The sequence below is a fragment of the Colobus angolensis genome, unplaced genomic scaffold (genome assembly GCF_000951035.1).
Source record: "Colobus angolensis palliatus isolate OR3802 unplaced genomic scaffold, Cang.pa_1.0 Scaffold118, whole genome shotgun sequence".
NCBI classification, from domain to species: domain Eukaryota; kingdom Metazoa; phylum Chordata; class Mammalia; order Primates; family Cercopithecidae; genus Colobus; species Colobus angolensis.
This window is the reverse complement of record NW_012112919.1, coordinates 7,616,062-7,637,377: the sequence shown is the minus strand read 5'-3', so window position 1 is coordinate 7,637,377 and position 21,316 is coordinate 7,616,062. Positions and strand designations below refer to the sequence as shown.

Here is a 21,316-nt window from a genome sequence, read left to right as displayed (position 1 = left end):
CAGCTTAAAACAGTATAAATGTTTGATTCCACAGCTTCTATAAGTCAGAAGTACAGGTGGAATCATCCTCTGCTTATAATCTCACAAGACCAGAATCAAGGTGTGGGCCAGCCTGGCCTTTTATCTGAAGGCTCTGGAGAAGATTCCCCTTCCAGGCCCATTCAGATTGTTGGCAGAATTCAGTTCCTTATGATTGTAGGACTGAGGTCCCTGTTTTCTTGACACATGCCACCACCTTCATCTTCAAGCCAGCGATGGCATGTTGAGTCCTGCCCATGCGTTGAATCTCTGTCTGCTTCTGCCACCAGTTAGGGAGGATCTTTGCTTTTGTTTTAAGGGCTCATGTGATTAGATTAGGCCTACCCCAATAATCCCATATAATCTCCCTATTTTAAAGTCATCTGATCAGTAACCTTCATTACATCTGCAAAGTCTCATTTGCCATGTAAAGTAACGTATTCATGGGAGTTACACCAAGGAAGAAGAACTTGGCCAAAATTCTGCCGACCACAGGAGGACTTTTGATACTTGGTATATTTGGAGCAGGTATGGGTAGCATCCCCCTCTCTTCCTGACCCATGTGGAGGCCTCTTCTGTTCCCTCATTTGGTCTCTTAGCTGGGGGTGTCCAGGCAGTTTGTGGGTGGGAAGTGAGGGTCCTTTGCTCTTCTCCTGGTGGCCTGAGCTCTGCTTCTGCAGGAAAGAGGCTCCTTGGGAACTTTTCTGCCTGCTTTATCCCACAGCCTGATCATGCCCTCACCCTGCTTTCTCTTTTTCTCCCAACCTCCAGGTATCATAGATCCTAGTCTTCTTCTGGGAGGGTCCTCTGTCTCCTTCCTTCCTCTCACCGTGAGAACAGGCACAGGATGGGCCCATCAGGGAATGTAGGAATTTTGCTTCACTTCCAAGGACATGGGCACCATCTCCACAGCTGTGAGCATTCTTTACTATTAAAAAAGGTTAAGGGGAGAGTTTCTGTCCTAAAATATGTCTTCTGTCTTCCTAGAAGCACCTTTAACTTCTGTTCTCTTCCAGAATTGGAGCCCCTTGTATGGACCCTCTCTTCCTCACTTTTCGCTCACCCCCATTCCCTTCTTCCCACTTCTCCTCTAGGGCAGGTCCCTTTTCATGGTTAACTTTGTAAAACTTTCTGTCTTGATGAAAACAGCAATTATTTATGGTCCCAGAATAGATAAGATGGTGGTTTGTTTCACAGGTTGTAGAAGTGATTTTATTTAGTTTTTATTATTATTATTGTTATTATTGTAAAATAATACAGTCTGGGCATGGTGGCTCACACCTGTAATCCCAGCACTTTGGGAGGCTGAGGCAAGTAGATCACTTGAGGCCAGGAGTTCGAGACCAGCCTGGCTAACATGGTGAAACCCCGTTTCTACTAAAAAATACAAAAATTAGCCAGGCGTGGTGGTGCAGCACCTGTTGTCCCAGCTATTCAGGAGGCTAAGGCAGGAGAATCGCTTGAACCCGGGAGGCAGAGGTTGCAGTGAGCCGAGATCGCACCACTGCACTCCAGCCGGGCGACAGAGTGAAACTCTATCTCAAAAAAAAAATAAAAAATAAAATAATACATACATAAGGAAAAATGAAATAGAAACAATACACTGAAGAGTAAGTGTCTCTCCTCCCCCTCTCCTCCCCCAGACCCACAGTCTCCCTCGCTAGAAGTACCATTGGTTTTTTTTGTTGTTGTTGTTGGAGACGGAGTGCAGTGGCGCAATCTTGGCTCACTGCAACCTCTGCCTCCCAGGTTCAAACAATTCTCCTGCTTCAGCCTCCCGAGTAGCTGGGACTACAGGCACGTGCCACCATGCCTGGCTAATTTTTTGTATTTTCACCATGTTAACCAGGATGGTCTCTATCTCCTGACCTCGTGATTTGCCCACCTCAGCCTCCCAAAGTGCTGGGATTATAGGCGTGAGCTACCATGCCTGGCCAGTAACACTGTTAAAAGTTACTTGTGTTTTCTTTTCTTCCAGAAATGCTCTCTACACATTTATTGCATGTATTTTAGACAGTTTCATCCCCTGTCTAACCCTCTTAGAATACATCTGCCCCTCTAGAGTGTCTGGGTGTTATATGGGGAGAGTCGGGAGATGACAGCTGCCCTGTGCTCCCCAGTGCTGTGCATATGCCTTGGAAAAGATGGAGGAAATGTGGTGGGTGCATCTGGCCTTTTCAAATACATCTCAGAGGTCAGGGTTCTTCAAGGAGTTCTCATTACAAAATGAGTAGGGCCTTTCTCTGCCTCTCAAGGTAGGCTGGAAGAAGACTTGGTGGTGATTGTGTTGGTAGAGTCAAGGGACCCCAAGGCCTCTAGGAAGCACAGGGTCTGAGTGGATCAGCCTAGATTATCTTGTGATGCCTGTCAAGGACCTGGTTTTGTATGTGATGATTCCAGAGGCAGCAGGACTGTTCTCCTCCAACCCATGCCCCCACACTTCAGTGACAGAGATTTTCAGGCTTTATGTGGGGAGGTCCTGGCTTTAAATCCGGAGTCAGCATACTCTTTTTTGTAAAAAGCCAGATAGTAAGTGTTTTGAACTTTCAGGCCATATGATCTTTATTGCAACTGCTCAACTCTGCTATTAGCATGAAATGAACCATAGACAATTAATAAATCATTGTGCATAACAATGTTCCAATAAAACTTTATTTATAAAAACAGATGACAGGCTGGATTTGGCCCATGGGCCATGGGTTATTGGGACCCCTGGATCCATTCTAGCAAGTAACGGAGACCCCTCTGACAAACTCAAGGAAAAGAATATAAAACAATGACACTCTGTTGGTAGATGCTGAAGTAACTCACAGAATAAAAGGAAAAGCTGAAAAACTAAGACTCTGGAAAGGGAGGAGCCAGAGTGCCCTAGGAACCCTAGCACTGAAGCGCTGCCAGTTACTCCCCTCAGCACTGTTCACAAAGAGGTTCCCTTGTAGCTCGGCTGTAGTAGCTAAAGATCATAACCATAGTAAATATCCATTCATGGGGGCCTGAGCCAGTGCTCATACACTCATATACAGCCATTAAGATGAGTGAGATAGGCTGGGTGCAGTGGCTCATGCTTGTAATCCCAGGCGGGTGGATCACCTGAGGTCAGGAGTTCAAGATCAGCCTGACCAACATGGTGAAACCCCGTCTCTACTAAAAATACAAAAATTAGCTGGGCATTGTGGTGCACACTTGTAATCCCAGCTACTTGGGAGGCCAAGGCAGGAGAACTGGTTGAACCCAGAAGGTGGAGGTTGCAATGAGCTGAGACCGCGCCATTGCACTTGAACTAGGCATCAGAGTGAAACTCTGTCTCAAAAAAAAAAAGATGAGTGAGGTGGCTCTCCCTGTACTGGTATGAGATAGTCCCCAAGGCATACTGTTGATTGTGTGTATGTGCTGGGAGAAGCAAGATGTAGTAATGGGTATATAGAATGCTTCTGTCTGTTGGGGGCAACTCAGGAAGTCATATATACCTGCATGATGTATGCCTGGCCCTAGTCTATCTCTGGAAGGATATGCAGGTAACTGATAATGTTTTTGCTTTTAGAAAAGGGAATAGGGGTCAGGCCGGGGAAGGAGACTCTTTGTTGTATATGCTTTTGGACTTTTAGAATTTTTTTAAACTATATGCATGCATGACCTATTTTTTAAAAAGACATATTTTATGTAATAAAGAGCTGCAGTGCGACAGATTATGTGTGTGTCTTGTGTTGGTGTCTGAGCTTGTTGGATTCATTTCCTTTCCCTTTGGTGCTGGTGAATACTTGTTTTCAAAACAAAAGTTCCTCCATTATTAATCACCAGAGTGTTCAAATGTGGGAGAATCACACCTCTGTTCTTCAGTCTCTCTCTTTTCTGGCTGTGAAACATTAAACAATCTTGCCACGAAAGTGCCCACTAATTGCTGAGGGAATATTCAGGAAGCACCCACCAGAGGCAGAAGGCAGGGGCCCAGGAGACCTTGGTGAAGAAAGGAGGCGTGGGTGGGGCTGCTAACTGGGGGATGGGGTGTCTGTGTGAGAGTTAAGGGCCCTCGAATGACTTGCTGTTTTTGATTTTCTGATCGCTTATCTGGGGAGGATGCCTGGAAAGGACTTTCTGATCTTTAAGACTAGGACAAGTGACTGTCTCATCTCATAGCATCAGGTTTTAAGGATACCTGGGATTTGTTTTAAGCAAGTGTGAGTAAGACACAGACATGGAAATAATTGTCGTGAAGGGAGAAGTTTCTTTACTCACAGATTCCTAGAAACAGGAGGCACAGCACAGCATGCAGAGCCACATTGGGGGCCACTCAGGGTCTGTCAGGAGAAGAGGAAGGAACCAGGGTGAGGGACTTTGTCATGTTCCATGCCGAAGGAAGAAAAGGGCAAAGCAGGGTGGGCAGGCTTGGGCTTGGCTGGTTTGAACAATCTCAGTGGGCTCTAGGGTATATGGGCTGTCTCTGGTTGTCTAGCCCTGGCCCTGGGGTGATTGGGGCAGGTGGATGGTGGCCTGGAATGTGAGAGTCCATTAGAGGCCGTGGCTGGAGCCTGGGCCCATGGATTGGTTGGTTTGCATATGAAAGGTATGTTGCAGGTGAGTTCTTTACTATCTCTAGCAATTGGCTCACCTTGGGAGGGGCAGTTCCTCCAGAGTCAGCAAGGCCCCAAAGTACATCAGAATTCAGAAAATAAAAAATAAACCATAAACACATGGTTACTACACCTCTGGACTGCCAAATATGGTTGCTCAGGTTGTTCACAGCGCACAATATCTGACCAAGCAGGTGAACGGGGCAGAAATCCAGACCAAGCTCTGTGGTTCATGTGGCCACAGAACTACTTCCAGTTGAAGAGGCCAGTTTTCTTCTAATCCATTCAAAGGCACCATGTGGGCTAGCACTATGGCACGTGTCTCAGGTTTCTGTTCTATATTATTTGTGATTATTTTATAAATAATTTCATTTCAGGTTTTTTTTTTTAAATTATAAAATAATACAGTCTGGGCATGTTTCCCTGACTGGACCCTGAGTTCCAAGGATGCCAGAATCTTGTCTGTGTTTCCCACTGGACCAGAAGCTCCAAGAGGGCAGGAATCAGGTCTTTGCTCACAGTTGCCTCTCTGTACCTCCTTGTACCTGGTGCTCAGTACAAGCTTGCACGTACAGGGCCTGGGTGCCTGTGGGGGGACAAATCAATGAACAAGCTTGAGGGTATGCAGGACTGCAAACTCCAAAATTATGTGTTATCTGCACTGTGGACTCTTCTATTTCTCGGCATTGAGAAGATCAAAATCTGTTTGCCTGCCATTGACTTGAGTAGGGTGAGTAGCATTCTCCTTCCTATCAAGAGCTAGGCTCTTGTCCTTGCCTCTATTTGGGCCAAGAATTCATTCTCAGTCTAGAGATTTTTTTTTCAGCTCCTCCCTGCTGTAATTTCCTCTGGTGTTTTTGCCTTCTTGGATGTGAGTGAAGAGTGAGTGACTGGGTGTACAGCACAGAAGAGATCCCCTGAGCCTGTAGGCTGTGGCCGGAGCCCCAGCTCCAATCTAAATGAGCACAGCCTGGCAGGAAGCTCCAGCCTGTGCCAGGCAGGGTCATGGGAGTGATTGCTGGAGAGAACCTGTGTTCCTGGTTTGCTTTGGTAACAAAAGAAAACACGAACTGGTTTTCAAAGAGAGGCGTTGGGGTTGTACTGTGTGTGTGTGCAAGTGTGTACCCTTGCCTTCATAGGTGGAGGACAGGAATCTGGGAAACTTGCAGTGGTATGTAAGCAGGAGAGGCGTCCTTGCCACCCACCGGGTCTCCTTCAAAAGGGCAGTGTTGCTGAGAACCTAACAGAACTTGTGTTTTCCTCTGTCTCTCCAGGTTTCCATTCTATTATGAACTAAAAATAGCATTTGTAGCCTGGCTGCTGTCTCCCTACACAAAAGGCTCCAGCCTCCTGTACAGGAAGTTTGTACATCCCACTCTATCTTCAAAAGAAAAGGTAATATGTGCTGCCATGCCTTTCATTCTTTCTAACAAGTGAGAAAATAAGTGAAATAAATAATAATAAAAGAAAATAAATAAAAAGGGATGATCTTATTGCAGGAGACTTCTCATTTGGCTCTCATTTGCCTCCAGCAAGTCATTCCTCCTAATCTTTTTTTTTTTAAGTGTATTTCTGGGATGTGTTTAGAAATAGTGGTGAAGTTCTCTAAAAGATGTTATTTGTCATTATTTACTGGAAAACATTTCCATAAATTGAAACAAAAGAAAGAAAAAAATTCACTCACAATTTAACCATGCAAACTGAATTTCCTTCTTTTTGTCATGCTTAACACCTGACCTTTTATAGATATGATTTTTACATAGTCTATTTTGAATCTTACCTGGAAGCCAGGTGCAGTGGTGCATTCCTGTAATCCCAGCTACTCAGGGGTATAAGGTGGGAGAATCACTTGATCCCAGAAGTTCAAAGCCAGCCTAGACAACCTAGAGAGTCCTCATCTCTAAAAAAAAAAAGAAAGAAAGATTAAAATTTTATGTAGAATTTTTTAAATGACTCTTAAAACTTAAAATACATAAAATATTTGTATCCTGAGATCTTAAATGTGTTTGCACACAAATCCATTTCTACTTGGTCTTCATAATACCCATGGTGATGTTCCCTTACTGCTAGATATTTAGATTGTCTCTACTTTTTCCTGATATAGATAGTTCTGCAGTGAGCACTACTATTCCTGGTGTTTAGTTGCTTCCTTTGATTGTCTTAGAATTAATTCCCAAGAGCAGGATGATTGAGTCAAACGATTCCAACATTGTATCATTGGTTAACTATATTACTTACTAAACTGATTGTGTAGTGGGGCTTCTTAACATAAAGTAGGAGCATCATAGGTGGCTTGATAGATTAATGTCTGTTGTTTCTGAAAGTTGAATTCTTTGGACTAGAAAGGGGAAGGCTTTGGGAAACATGTCAGTTGGATGAGCAGGCTACTGTAGAAGTTTCTGAAAATCTCTTTAAGAACTAGGACAGCAACACTTCCTGTCTCAGAAGGGTGGATTTTGAGGAATGGATCCCTGTCTTGACCTGGTTATCAAATCTCTACTTGTCCTACTTCCCTTTCCCCAAATGCCGGGCTTCCCCTGAAGCTGCCAATGTAACTTGCATTGAAGTGAAGGTGACTGACTCTTAAAAGTTGCCAAGAATCACTTCCAAAGGGGTGGTGGTGGGGGCCGGGGGGTCACAGTTAGGGGGCCTGCTGCTGTGACTTCCTGGGGAAGCCTTCCACAGGGAATCCAGCAGGAGGTTGCTGACCTACTTGTACACCTCAAAGCAATGGAAATACATAATGCGCAGAACTTGACTGAGGCCAAATGTCATTGTCTTACTGAACTCTGAATTTTTTTTTTTTTTTTTTTTTTGAGACAGAGTCTCGCTCTGTTGCCCAGGCTGGAGTGCAGTGGCATGATCTTGGCCCACTGCAACCTCCGCCTCCTGGGTTCCAGCAATTCTTCTGCCTAAGCCTCCCAGATAGCTGGGACTATAGGCGGCCACCACCATGCCCAGTTCATTTTGTATTTTTAGTAGAGATGGGGTTTCACCATGTTGGCCAGGCTGGTCTCAAACTCCTGACCTCGGGTGATATGCCCACCTTGGCCTCCCAAACTGCTGGGGTTACAGGCGTGAGCCACCATGCCCGGCCAACAAACAGCCATTTTCTTAAAACAATGACAACAATAAAACACCCCCAAACAAACAAAAAGAATAAACCAAAGTTAATACAAACTTGAGCTAAACCAATATTGTACTTGGCTTTGGTCCCTGAAGAAGACCTCAATCCTGTTTTCCATCTCACCTTTACCTTGTTGCATGACACTGGATGACTTCTAATTTCTGATTTTATTTGAATATTGGTAAAACTATCTCCCTTATCCAGTAATACTCATTTCTTTCAGCTTTGTAATCCCTCCCATCGATATACAAATGGGGTGATACTTGATTGTAGAATTAAATAACTATAGAATAACAGAATTTTAGAACTGCACGGGCTCAACCCTGTCAAGATAAGGAAGATGACTTGGTTATCATTTATTGAAACCAGCCACTGTGTTAGACGTTTTACTGGAATTACCTCATTTAATCCTCACCATGCTCCGCGAATTGGGTATTATCATTTTTCTTGTTTTTCAGAAGACTAAAACTGTGCGTAGAGAGGCTAAGTGCTTGCCAAGGTCTGACAGTTAGTTGGCGGCAGGTCTGAGGTTACAAGCTCAGTTCTGGGCATTCTCTCCACCCTGGGTGATTTCAGTGTCTGGTGAGTGGCTGTGTGTAGAATGGCAGGCAGGGCTGTCCACATCCAGAACTTCCTAGAGTCCCCTGGAAGGTTAGAGGGCTTTAGAAACAATCTCAGGGCATTGATGGATCCATAAGTTGCAGTGTTTTCAGAGTTCCCTTTTCTACTCTCCTGTATCTCTGCTCTCCCCTCTGTGCGCACACCCTCAAAGTGCCTACAGCTTTTCAGGCCCAGCAAGAACAAGGATTGGGCAAGCTGCCAAGCCCAATGCTCAGAGGAAAGGAAAGAGAACAGAGAGGTATTTGAACCTCCAACTCAGTGTGCCTCTGTTTTTCCTTTAACAGGAAATCGATGATTGCCTGGTCCAAGCAAAAGACCGAAGTTACGATGCCCTTGTGCACTTTGGGAAGCGGGGCTTGAACGTGGCCGCCACAGCGGCTGTGATGGCTGCTTCCAAGGTATTGTGCTGGAAGTACCACAACTACATGAGTTTCAGTCCCTCTAGTTTGCCCTGCTCATCACCTGTGCAACCACACAGAATAGGGCTAAGGACCAATCAGTGGTTTTCATCTTTTGGGGGTCCTTTTGAAAATCTGATGGAAAAAAAATGCTGAATCTTGCCCCAGAAAATTCTCACCCCCCCACACACACATGCCCACACACTTGCAATATCAAGAGGTTCCCAGAGCCCCTGAAGCTCATCTGTGGGTCCCAGGTTAAGAATTTCTAACTTATCCAACCCCACTGGAAACAATAAAATAATAGAATTTCTAACTACTTGGCACTTAGGCCTGGGAGAAACAGAGAGGGCAGAGGAGAGAGGGAGAGAGTGCTTCTCTGCAGTTTCCTAGGGTGCACTGGGAGAGTCTCCTAAATGCAGTGGACAGGTGGAGAGACTACCTGAACAGGTGGGTGGACTCACTCACACTCATGTGGCCCACCAGATCCAGGGGAAGGAACCCAGGTCCCAGAATAAGTTGAGTGGTCCAGACATGGAGGTCAGGAACGTGCCAAGCCATAACAACTGAGGCAGAGGAGGTTTAAAATAAACACCAGTCTGTGGGATGTTGCGGTGTAAGTGTTACTTCTTCCTCTGTTCTCTCCAGCCCTTTTCAAAACTGTGTTTCTTGCTAGTATCTTCTCACATCACCCTCCTGTTGTTGTCGTCAATTTCTCATTATTTATGTAGACCCTAAGAGTTAAATTGGTCAGATATTTCCTCTCATGTGAAATCAGCAGATCATCCTAGTGTTCCCCAGTGACAAGCCCTTCCCCAAAAACCATATGTGGAGTAGGGACCTACATTCAGCTGGTGGTGGAGAGAAGGCAGTCATGCTGATGTTTGGAAAAACACAGGGCTTGGGAGGTGAGTTGTATTAGCATAAGGAAGTTAGTCCCTTGTGGTGATGTGAGGGTTTTGGGAAAGGAGGCGAAGAGGCTGTAAAAGGTTTGCAAGAAGATGATTAGTACAGATCTTGGTGCTTTATGAACTTTGTGTGGATGGCAGGATGGAGGGTGCTGAGAGCCAGTTTCAAAAGACTGAGCTGGGTTTTCCTTGCCCTGAACCAAAGAGAAGCACATTAGGATCATTTCTGAAAGAGACTGAGCACACTGGGCTGGGTGGTTGCTTGAAAAGTACCTTTCAGAAAGCCAAGGAATTCTGCAGACAAAGCCTGGGCAAGAGGGAAGGGGAACCAAAAATGAATGACTCCCCTTTCAGACAAGACCAGCTCCGTCTATAACAGAACTGTAAGCAAGGCATCCTGCCATTCCATATGGCAGATCTCGGGGTTGGGGGTCTAGGGGATCCAGGGGGTCCCTGCCCCCTTTACTATAATAGCTGCTGGCAAAATGAGGGATCCCAATCAGTATTTTTGGAAGGGAAATTCTGCTTTGATTTCCCAAGATCAATCAGGATTTATGAACAGCAATAAATTCCAAGAACCTTCTATTTGAGATGCAACCATTTTATGCTTTAATCTTTAAGTTGAAACAAAAGAGAACTCAGAATTGCTAAATTCTGAATTCATCAGGCCAACCTGGCAACATAAAGCTACAGAAACCTTGTCTCAGCCTCTCTCTACCCCATCTGTTCTGCCTCCGAAGCCTAAGGAAAACAGGCTGCTGCTGCTCTTTCCTCCGTTCGTTCACAGAGTATGAACGTGCTGTATCTGTCAGGGTGGTTCAGTGTGGGTCACCTGGCGGCATAGCTGCGTGTGTGTAGATTTCATTCTGAAATAACTTCCGCAGGCCATCCTTTTCTGGGTCTGCCTCAAGATGGAGCCTCCGGAGTCTTCCTGTCATCCTGGCCAGTCACTGCCTGTCCTCTGACCACCCGGGAAGCCTGTGAGCCCAAGTCTTCTCCAGCCAGGCACCTTATAGCAGCTAAAACCTAAAAGAAGTGCCAGACAGTCTGAAAGTTGCCTCAGGAAATAACTGCTCATTAGTTCTTTCCAGCTGGACTAACGTAGTGAAGGACATCTGCTTTCTGTTGAATTTGGTTTCAGAGGAGAAAATTTTCTGCCTTGTGGGGCTTTGCTTTTTCTCTCTAAATATAAATATCTGGAGAGAGAAAACACATATTCTCTTCTAAAAATAATGCCTTCTATTTTTGAACCAGATGTGTACTTAAAAAAAAATAAAAGAAGAAGTAAAATCCAAAACTCCAATCTAGCCGAGGTGTACATCAGTGGTTTCCATAGCAACAGTGGATCACTTCAGGCCTTGGTCAAAGGATGATGACTCACCAGTGGGTCCAAATCTGGCTTGCATGCCCAAGCCACCTGGAGAGCTTTGCTTTTTGTTTTTTTTTTTTAATAGATTCTCAGATGTGCTGAATCAGAATCTCAGGCAGTGGGCCCATGAATCTCTATTTTTAACAAGTTCCCCAGATGATTTTTAAACAACCAGCTCTGTACAAGTCACTGCCTGAGGCCCCATACAGAACCATAGGGGGCACAGGTGATTAGGGTTGAAGCAGTTAACTTCTGTAACATTCTTGGAATGCAGATTCACCTCCTTAGAAGCCTTAACCTTGAGGAAAGCAGTGGCGTGTGTGGGCACTGGCGGGGGCGGGGCTGAGGGGAGGCTGGTTTTTATTTCTCCAAAACTTACTGCCAACTGAGAAATACTATGATGGGACTACAAATTCTCCCACTTTTTGTTTTTTTCTTTTTTTGAGATATAGTCTCACTCTGTCACCTAGGCTGGAGTGCAGTGGTGCAATCTCAACTCACTGCAACCTCCGCCTCCCGGGTTCAAGCAATTCTCCCTGCCTCAGCCTCCCAAGTAGCTGGGATTACAGGCACCTGCCACCATGCCTGTCTAATTTTTGCATTTTTAGTAGAAACTGGGTTTCACCATGTTGGCCAGGCTAGTCTCAAACTCCTGACCTCAGGTTACCCACCCGCCTTGGCCTCCCAAAGTGCTGGAATTACAGGTATCCCACCTCTTTTGTAGTGCTCCCAAGAGCCTAGCACAGTGCCTTGCACCTGGCTGAGCCCTTATCAACCTTGTTGATTACCCAAGGGGAATAATTAGAGCAACTGCCTGAAAAAAAGACACCCTGCAAAGTCATCCATGGCTGGGGTGACTATGTAATTTATTGTTCAAACCAGGACACATCTGAGAATGTAAAGGATGCTTATAATAATTACTCTGAAGCAACAGGTCTAAACTAGGCCTGTTTGGCCAGACGTGGTGGCTCACACCTGTAATCCCAGCACTTTGGGAGGCTGAGGTGGGAGGACTGCTTGAGCTCGGGAGTTAGAGACCAGCCTGGGTAACATAGTGAGACCCTGTCTCTACAAAAAATTAAAAATTAGCCAGGCATGGTGGCATATGCCTATAGTCCCAGGTACCTGGGAGGCAGAGGCAGGAGGATCATTGCTTGAGCCCCGGAGGTAGAGACTGCAGTGAGCCATGATCATGCCACTACACTCTAGCCTAGGTGACAGAGCAAGACCTTGTCTCAATAAATAAATAAATACATAAAATTAAATGAATAAATAAATAAACTAGACCTGTCCCAAGGAAACCAGGATTTATGATCAGGTGACTCCTGGCTTCATTTAAAATTTCTTGGACCTGTCTTCTCCTCCCATGAAACACCCTCAACCTACACATCAGTTCTCACTCTCAGTATCTACTGCATTTGGTGAAAGGGATGCAAGAGAGAGTGTTGCATGTTGAGAAGACCCTTCCTTAGGATCATTCCTGGAAGAGACTCCACACACCGGGCTGGAATTACAGGCTAGGAAACAGGTTAGTTCTGACAGATTAAATGGAGGCTGGGATAAAATGATGGGATGAAAGAGTAATTCCTCTTTCTGTCTTCTTTTTTCCATACTTCAGTGACTTCCTAGGAGTAAACTATGGAGCTTAAACTGAAGAATGAAAAATCTTTTGACTACACTTTTAGTTAATCCTTTCAAAAATAATGTTGAGCCCTGTATCCTTTCTCTAATAAAAAATTAATGTTTGCAGGAGTGTTTTTTGTATCATCATGAAGTGTGGAAAAAATTTGTAAACCACATTATTATATAAATAGAAGTCCTGGCCAGGCACAGTGGCTCATTCCTATAATCCCAGCAGTTTGAGAGGTCGAGGCAGGCAGATTACTTGAAGCCAGGAGTTCAAGACTAGCCTGGGCAACATGATGAAACCCCATCTCTACTAAAAATACAAAATTAGCCGGGCATGGTGGCGGGTGCCTGTAATCCCAGCTACTTGGGAGGCTGAAGCAGGAGAATCGCTTGAACCCAGGAGGCAGAGGTTGCGGTGAGCCAAGATCCGCCTCTGCACTCCAGTCTGGGCCACAAGAGTAAAACTCTGTCTCAAAAAAAAAAAAAAAAAAGTAAAGTAAAAGAAAAAGAAACCATAGTGAGACGAACCACTGAACAAAAGTTTTAAAACCATAGGGTCTCCAGGCTACCTTATTTCCCTTGCAGTTTGAACCACATACTAGATTTTTTCTGCCTGCTGAATTCTCAGACGTGGTAAAACAACATTAGTGTTTTGCTTGTCTCATAACTCGAAAAATAATGTTTTAGTTCCCCCTGGAAATCTCGTCTCCAGAACATTTCCAGTAGTACCAATACTATTACTATAGTCCACCTATTGAAGAAAGCTGCTCTAAGTAAAACCAGCATTCTGTAAATTAGGGATTCTTCTCTTGCAGTTTGTTTTCAGAGTTGTGTTTGTGTGTATACGGTTCCATCCTCCACCATCCCCAAATCTGGTATTGTAAGCTTCTTGAGATGAGGGGCTCTGGCTTCTTTTCCTTCGCTTCTTGCTTAGAAAATAAACAAAAACCGAACAATGCTTTGTTGTTTAGTGCTTTGCACTCATAGCTATTCATTAAACCTTGTTGATTGATTTGAAGTATATACCTTTTTGATTCCTCCAAACCTGCCCTGTCTAATATGGTAGCCGCTTGCCACATGTAGCTGTTTAAATTTAAATTAATTAAATTGAGTATAGCAGCTGGGCACAGTGGCTCATGCCTGTAATCCCAGCACTTTGGGAGGCCAAAGCAGGTGGATCACGAGGTCAGGAGATCGAGACCATCCTGGCTAACATGGTGAAACCCCCGTCTCTACTAAAAATACAAAAAATTAGCCAGGCATGGTGGCGGGCGCCTGTAGTCCCAGCTACTCAGGAGGCTGAGGCAGGAGAATGGCGTGAACCGGGGAGGTGTAGCTTGCAGTGAGCCAAAATCATGCCACTGCACTCCAGCCTGGGCGACAGAGTCAGACTCTGTCTAAAAAAAAAAGCATTGAGTATATGTTGGGGACCAACCTCAACACCACCCATAGGGTACCTGAAGTCTGGTGGCCACAAAGGAATGAGAAGAGACAGGTTAAGAGTTCATAAAGGTGGGAGCCAGGAGGCCAGTTGCAAAATGGAGGCTGCAAAAGGCCCAGAGTTCTGGTATCCACACTATTTATTGAGTACAATCACTTAGATCTAAGAAGCAGATATTCAGGGCGAAACAGTGAAAAGGAGACAGTACATCATAGGCATAATCTATAGCAATAGCGGTTTAAATGAATCTCCTTTGTGCTCAAACAGCATGTCTTTAACTTATCAGAGAGTGGCTAGTGAGAGCAGGCTTAACTAGGAGTCTGCACATCTGTCCACATTCCAGTGTTTCAAAGGAGTGTCTTTTCCCTTGAACACGGTGTTTACAGATAAGAGAGCAGGTCTCGCTCTGAGCATGGGAACATGATGGCAATTAGGAGGCTTTCCTCCTCAGAGGCCTCTTGTGGCTTTCCACAACTTACTGTCCCATATTTTTATGGCCAGTTTATACAGGCACTCCACAAGCCCTTTTCCCAACAGTATACCTAAAATTGAATTCTTCAGTTGTACTAGCCCCCAACCCCGTTTTTTGTTTTTGTTTTTGTTTTTGTTTTTGTTTTGAGACGGCATCTCACTCTGTTGCCCAGGCTGGAGTGGAGTGGCATGATCTCAGCTCACTGCACCCTCTGCCTCCCGGGTTCAAGCAGTTCTCCCTGCCTCAGCCTCCAGAGTAGCTGGGATTACAGGTGTCTGCCCCCATGCCTGGTAATTTTTGTATTTTTTAGTAGAGACGGGGTTTCGCCATATTGGCGAGGCTTGTCTTGAACCCCTGACCTCAGGTGATCTGTCGGCCTCAGCCTCCCAAAGTGCTGGGATAACAGGCATGAACCACCGTACCTGGCCGTACTAGCCCCATTTCAAGTCCTCATTCGCCAGTGTGGCTGATAGCACATTTCCATCATTGAAGAAAGTTATTTTGGACAGCACTGCCCCAAGCCCTCTGTTAACCCTCCAGGGTTCTCCTTTGCCTCTTTTTCACCCCTTTGCCCATAGTTGCTCTGGCTTCAACAGGACACCCACCCCTCCTTACCTACTCAGCTCCTTGAGGCCTCTGTATATAAGGTTCACCAGGAAAAGAGAGAGCTGGAAACAGCCTATAGCAGCACCCATGCTGTGGCTCTTATTTCTTCTTCCTCTTCACTGGTCTGGCCCTGCTTTCACACCATGACCTCTGCTTTCCTGACTTGCCCTCTAAAACTCAGGCACTTGGCCTGCAATTATAGTCAGCGGCCAACAGGGGATAACCAAGCCTTGGTTATAGCCCTTAGCATCTGAACAGCCAGGAGCAATCCACTGAGAGTTAAATTACTTTCTTTTCCACTTAAAAAAAGAAAATTCCCACTCACTTTTTCCTTAAAAAGAAAAAGAAGCTCCACAAAACAGTTCAGCACAATAGAAAAGAAAAAAAAAAAGCCTTATCTTTTATCCATCAGTGCTCTATCTAAATGTCTAGCTTGAATAAAATACTGCTTTTAAATCACCATGAAACTTTATTTTTGGAATCAAAAGCTCATTTGAGGAATTTCATAAGCCCAGTGATTTGGGGTTTCTCACCTGACTGGAGTCAGTTGCCTTGCCTTTGTTTGCTTTCTAGCAAAAAAACTACCTGTTTACAATTAGTCAGAGGGCAGGCATTGATTTTCTTTTTATAAAACTTCCCTGTCTCAGCTCATACTTAGGAGATATTTCCAAGGACGGAGAAGAGATGTTTTCCCCTACCCAGATCCATATGTTTCACCTCTCTGGCTTTAGTCTCTACCATCTGTTGAATCAAAGAGGGTAAGGATTCCAGAAAGCCCGTGTTTGTCTCTTCAACCCTCAGAGAAGCATTTCCTGGCCACTGTGCTAGCTCACATCAAGTTAGCCTTCTTTCTTTGTTTTTTAGCCAAGTACTATGTGACATGAAATTAATATTTAGAATTCACCACGGCAACCATTTTTAAACACCAAGATTATCTAAACTGTTACCGACAAACTGCTGAAAAAGTTTGGAAGTATTCCCTACCCATCCAGTCTCCCAAATATTAGTCAACTCGTACCCAAGTTTCACTCTCAAAAAGTGTCGAAGCAGAACCAAGCAAGACTTTTTATCAGTGTGCTGGATTCCTGTTCTCCCAGTGTTTCTACCTGGAATGTTACCTCACCTCACACTGCTCCATGAATAGTGAAGTGGATTCAAATGAATGAAACACCCACATCACACTCAGCTGAGGAGGAAGGGCCAGGAATTCACATGGAGTTGGTAGTCCGACATTACTTAACCTGCTCTGTTTTGTGGCTACCTGTGGAGACTGTGCAGCCTGATGCCTCAAGGGTCCAAGAGGAAAGAGGGAAGCCTGCCTGACCTCACAGGGCCCGGTGGAACCTAGAGGTCTGAGGAAACTGAGGATCATGCGTGAGCAGGAAGGGCTGTCTCTTGGCTGTGGTGACATGGCACTTCCCCGTTCTTCTCTCTGATTCCCCTCTCGTGTTTGCCTCCTCCCTCCTTTCCTCACTCCTCAGTGTTAGATGAATTTCTCTGGGCCCCACCTTTCTCTCCTCTCTCTCCCAGCACCATCTCATCCTGTCCCTCACCTTCAACTGTCACCTGATGCACCTGGTTCCCAGATGGGCTTCTCTGCCCAGGCTTCAATCCAAGTGTTCCTGGTTCTCTGCTGAACATCTCCCTTATTTCTTTCGTACTTTAGTCGACAGTTCCATAACTCCAAATCTGCCCTTCCATGTGTCCCACCATTCTGATGATAATGAAATCACCATCCTGTCAGGCACCCAAGCTCCAAATCTCTGTCACCTTTGATGCCCCACCTTTCCCCCCACTTACTCTTCAAGTCCTAACTATTGGACATCCCTTCTCTGCTTTTGGGCCTTCCTCCACACCCTTCCTTCTAGCTCGGACTGTTGCAGTAGCTACCCAAGTGGACGACTGCTCCTCTCCCTACTGTTTAAGGCCTGTGCAGTCCGACCCCGATCCTAGCCTTCCAGTCTTGTCTCTCCTTACTTCTCTGGCTCTTGTGATACTGCATTCACAGCACTGCCTTCTGTACTGTTCTGGAAATAGCAACTCTGAGTGCTACTTCCAGAATTTTCTCTTTCTTGCTTCTGCTCATGTTGGTGCTTCATCTGCCTCTGTTTCTACCTCTTTGAAATCCTCCCCACCCTTCCAGGTTAATGCCATCTCCTCCATGAAGCCTCCTCTGGTCCCAGGTAGAACTGGCCTCTCACTCCTGGGTCCTCTCCACCACTGTTGTCATTTATATTTGTGTTTTACCTGCATCTCCATAGGTGCTCGTTAAATGTTAAAGGAATGAAAGACTGTTGTGCATATTTTTAGCTGCCATGACCAACAGAGCAATACTTAACATTGATGATATCCAAAGTTGGGCTTTGGAGATAAGCAGGCCAGGTTTAAAAGTCTCAGCTCCCTACTTACTGCTGCACCTCTGTGAACCTCGCTTCTTCACCTGCAAACAGGGATGATCATAGTACCTGCCACAGGAGTTATGAGGCAGTGTAAAGACTTCACAGGATGCAGAGCTCATAATAAATGTTTAATAAAGGTTGCCTGTTATTTGCTCATATGTCAGTTTGATCTCAGGCTGATTATGATCTTCTCTTTCTTCACTGTTGAACAGAATAAAACAAAGAAGTCGGGCCCTGGCGTTGGGACGTTATTTATAAGGCAGGCTCTTCTGCACAGGAGGCTGACTTTCCTGCCTTATCCTGGTCCACCTCGCATGTGCTCTGTCTTCCTGCGCAAGTCACACTCCCCTGAACTCAGGGTTCCCCACTGTTATGGGCCTGACTTTTCATAGGGGTGCTTCTTCCTCCTCTTCCACTCTGAGGTATGTGGGCCCCTGAGGGGCAGCTTATGACACATGAGCACCTGTCACCCGCCAAGACAGGAGGAAGGTCAAATGTGGGCTGCTGGAGCAGCTGGAACCCTCACTTCAGGGAGGAAACCAAGCAGGAGTTTGAGTGACTTGCCCAAGGCCATGCAGCTGTTGGTTGTTGAGCCGTGATCAGCACCAGGGTCTCTAGTTCCTCCAGTGCCCTTGCATCACTCCAAGCACCCCCCACCCCAACACACACACCCTAAACTGACACTTCCTGGCCATTTTGTGCTTGGATTACACTACCAGGTCCTGGTGGCTGAGTACCTGAGAGGTGATTGTCCCTCACTGAGGATTTGAGAGTCTCTCACACTCCAGGTACTGCTCTTCTGATGATTGATCAGCTCTCTGTTGGCCTTGTGGCAAGGCTGGGGAACACTTAATGCAGGGTGAAAGAATGAGGATCACAAGTAGGTGTCACCATAAGTCACAGTTTCTGTAAAGCTCGATCACGTGCCATAGCATGGGCATGTTTGCACACCAGTATAATTAGAGCTCACTTTGCACCGGCAGCTGGGCAGATTTGTCCTGTGGGTTCCCCCTTCCCACGCTTAGTCCTTCCTCCCTTCTCATTGTCCCTTTCCAGCAGGGCCTTTGCATCTGAAGGAGGAAGCATGGACGAAGCAAAGCTTCCAGCTGAGACTTCCATGGGCAAGGCCAGGGGCAGCAGCTGTGTGTAGAGGGTCTCTCCTGGTGGCCCTGACTCCCCATCACCGGGCAAGGGCCTGGCTCAGATAGCCAGGCTTGGTCTGGCTATAAAGACCCGACTCACCGGAGCACAGTCATTGGTCAGCACAGGCCTGTCTCACCTCCCGGGCTCCCGCTTCTCACCTCCCATCCAGCCTGCTCTGAACCAGAAGCACCAAGCCCACTTCCTTCACCTTTTAGTGCTTGTTCTTGCATGCTGTCTCTCCTTAAGGGCACTTCCCAGAGAGGAGACTAGAAAATACAGTCTGTATTCCAGACAACCACGTGCCTGCTGCAAAGTGAGAGAAAAGGGGAGAACAGGTACTGGGGGCAAGTTCTTGGTGTGTGCTACATGGCATATCTAGGATGTTCTCATCATTCTAACATCCTGCCTCCTTCACACTGCTCACCTCTCAGAAACTTTCAGTGGAGTCCTCAGTTTATTGTCAAAAACCAAGTGTAGGCAGCTGAAGCCCAGTTCTGCCAGGCTGGTCTCCTTTTACTCACTAGCACCAAAGCCTCTTCTCCCCCAGTGGATTCACCCACCGTTTCCCAGATGTACCTTGGGTTTTCATCCACTCTCACGCCCTGGCCCAAAGCACTTCCTCGCCAGCACGCACCTTCCCCCACCCGCTCAGAGGATGCAGCCCTCACCTCACTCCTCTCTCGGGTTTCACCCCTTGTATGACAGGATGAGGCCTCTGTGCGTGCTCAGCCACGGTGAAGGTGCTGTCCCCTGCCCTGGACTCTTCCACGTTTGGTCATCTTTGTCACTTGTGCCCTTGTATACACTTTTGTGTCTTGATGCCCCAGCTAGACTGTGAGCTCCATGGGAGCAGGGACCATACCATCCTCATCTTTGTTCCTCTGCGGTGCTTCACACAGAGCTTTGTGAACACTCCAGCAGCGTCTGTTGCCAGTGAGTGAATAAACGGGTGAGCGAGCGAGGGAGTGATGGGAGGAAAGAGGTGAGGATATGGCTCCCTTCAACCCCGTTTTGTTGCCTTGGTGCCCATGGCTTTTTTCTCGTTTTCCCCTTTATCAGGTGGCTCAACTCTTTCATTTTATCTTCTCTTTGGACCTGAGAGAAGGGCAGGTAACCCTGTTGAGAGGTGTGACTAACTCCAAACTGATCCAGTCGGGCAGCGAGGCCAGGCCGCCGGCTCTGCTCACCAGTACATGGTCTGGATCAGAGGCAGGTGTCCCCGCTGCCTCAGCACCTGCGTGTGCGTGTGTGTTAATCCATGTGGGGTACATGGAGCCGGGCCCCGCTTCATCGTCTTTCCAGAGACTCTTATGGTGTGAATTTGGTAGCATCTAACATGTGATTAACTTGGGCTTTTTTTCCTTTGTTTAATGCCTGGAGAATGGATTGAATTTGATGATGGATGCTATTGCAGTAGAAATTATCCTTCTCTGTTTGGTTTGTTAATCCCATTTCACGTCACAAACAAGGGCCTGGTCCTCATGCAGCATGTCATTGGGAACCTGCTTGGCTTGGATGTGGTGCATGTATGGCTGTGTAGGCTCACTCCATCAGTGAGGCGGGCACCCCATGGAGTTTGGAAGGAAGTCCTAACTCCTTCTGAATTACCGGTGGGAAATGCGGTTGTGCTGGTGGCTTTGTTATCAATTTCCTGACTCACTAAAACCCTTTGTCTTTATTGTTGTCCTCAGTAGCAGGCATTAGATATTGTGTCAAGTGAGATGGGCTAAACTTTGTGCTTTGCTGGAGCCTTCCCCTGTGACTTGGTGTGTCCCTCTGGAAAAGAGGACCTCATTAAGGGCTAAAAACTCATTCAGTTTCTGGAGATACCGTGAACTCCTTCTTAGTTCTGTGTTGCTGTTACTGCTGTTTTCATTACTCCTATGTCTTTTTTTGTTTGTTTGTTTGTTTTGGTCTAGATGGCATTGGTCTGCATTGTGCACACTGTATATTCACAAAATGAGGTCCTCAGGGTGACCTTGAGTGAGTGCTGTGGGTATTACCGAAAATTAAATTGTACTGATTTTTTAAAGGTAATGCATGTTCTTGGTGCAGAATTCTAAAAGGACAAAAGAGAGTGTCCAATGAAGAGTAAGTCTTACTCTTACCCCTGCCTTCCACTGGCATGGTTGTTTACAAAGAAACCACGTAGTCTTTCTGCAGGCATTTCCGCTATTCAGATACATCCCTGGCCATGAACAAGGTATAAGTGGACGCCCATCTCCTTAGCACACAAAACTGCAAAGACTCCACTTGGGGGTGGATTGAAGTGGCCACTCTCAGTGGTGATAAATACTAACACATATTCCTTCTTTTTCTACCTGGTCTCCATCTTCACCTACCCAAGTCCTCCACCCACCCAAGTTCAAGTGCAGTCTCCTCTGGTACGCCTTGCCTCTCCGATGTGTGCCCTCTGCCCTGTGCACCCACAGCCCTCTGACACTTCTTATACACTCCTCACAGACACATGTCAAGGCTTGTTCAGCAGGAGACTCTTTCAGGTCTGGGACCCTGGCTGATGCGTCAGGCTGAGGTGGGGATCTTCCACTGTCACGCTTCACCCAGGCGTTAGGCAGCTCCATAAATGATCATACGTTCATTCATGCAACTCCTTAAC

General features: G+C 46.1%; 1 protein-coding gene across 2 annotated transcripts in view; it reads left to right on the top strand.

Annotated features, from left to right (window-relative positions):
- Positions 1-21,316, top strand: part of REEP1 (receptor accessory protein 1) — a 117,981-nt gene that overhangs the window by 72,326 nt on the left and 24,339 nt on the right. For both annotated transcript variants that reach the window (XM_011964197.1, XM_011964206.1), the window contains exons 4-5: positions 5,861-5,981; positions 8,619-8,732. In XM_011964197.1, the coding sequence (XP_011819587.1) occupies positions 5,861-5,981; positions 8,619-8,732 (235 nt within the window). The remainder of the gene's footprint in view (positions 1-5,860; positions 5,982-8,618; positions 8,733-21,316) is intronic.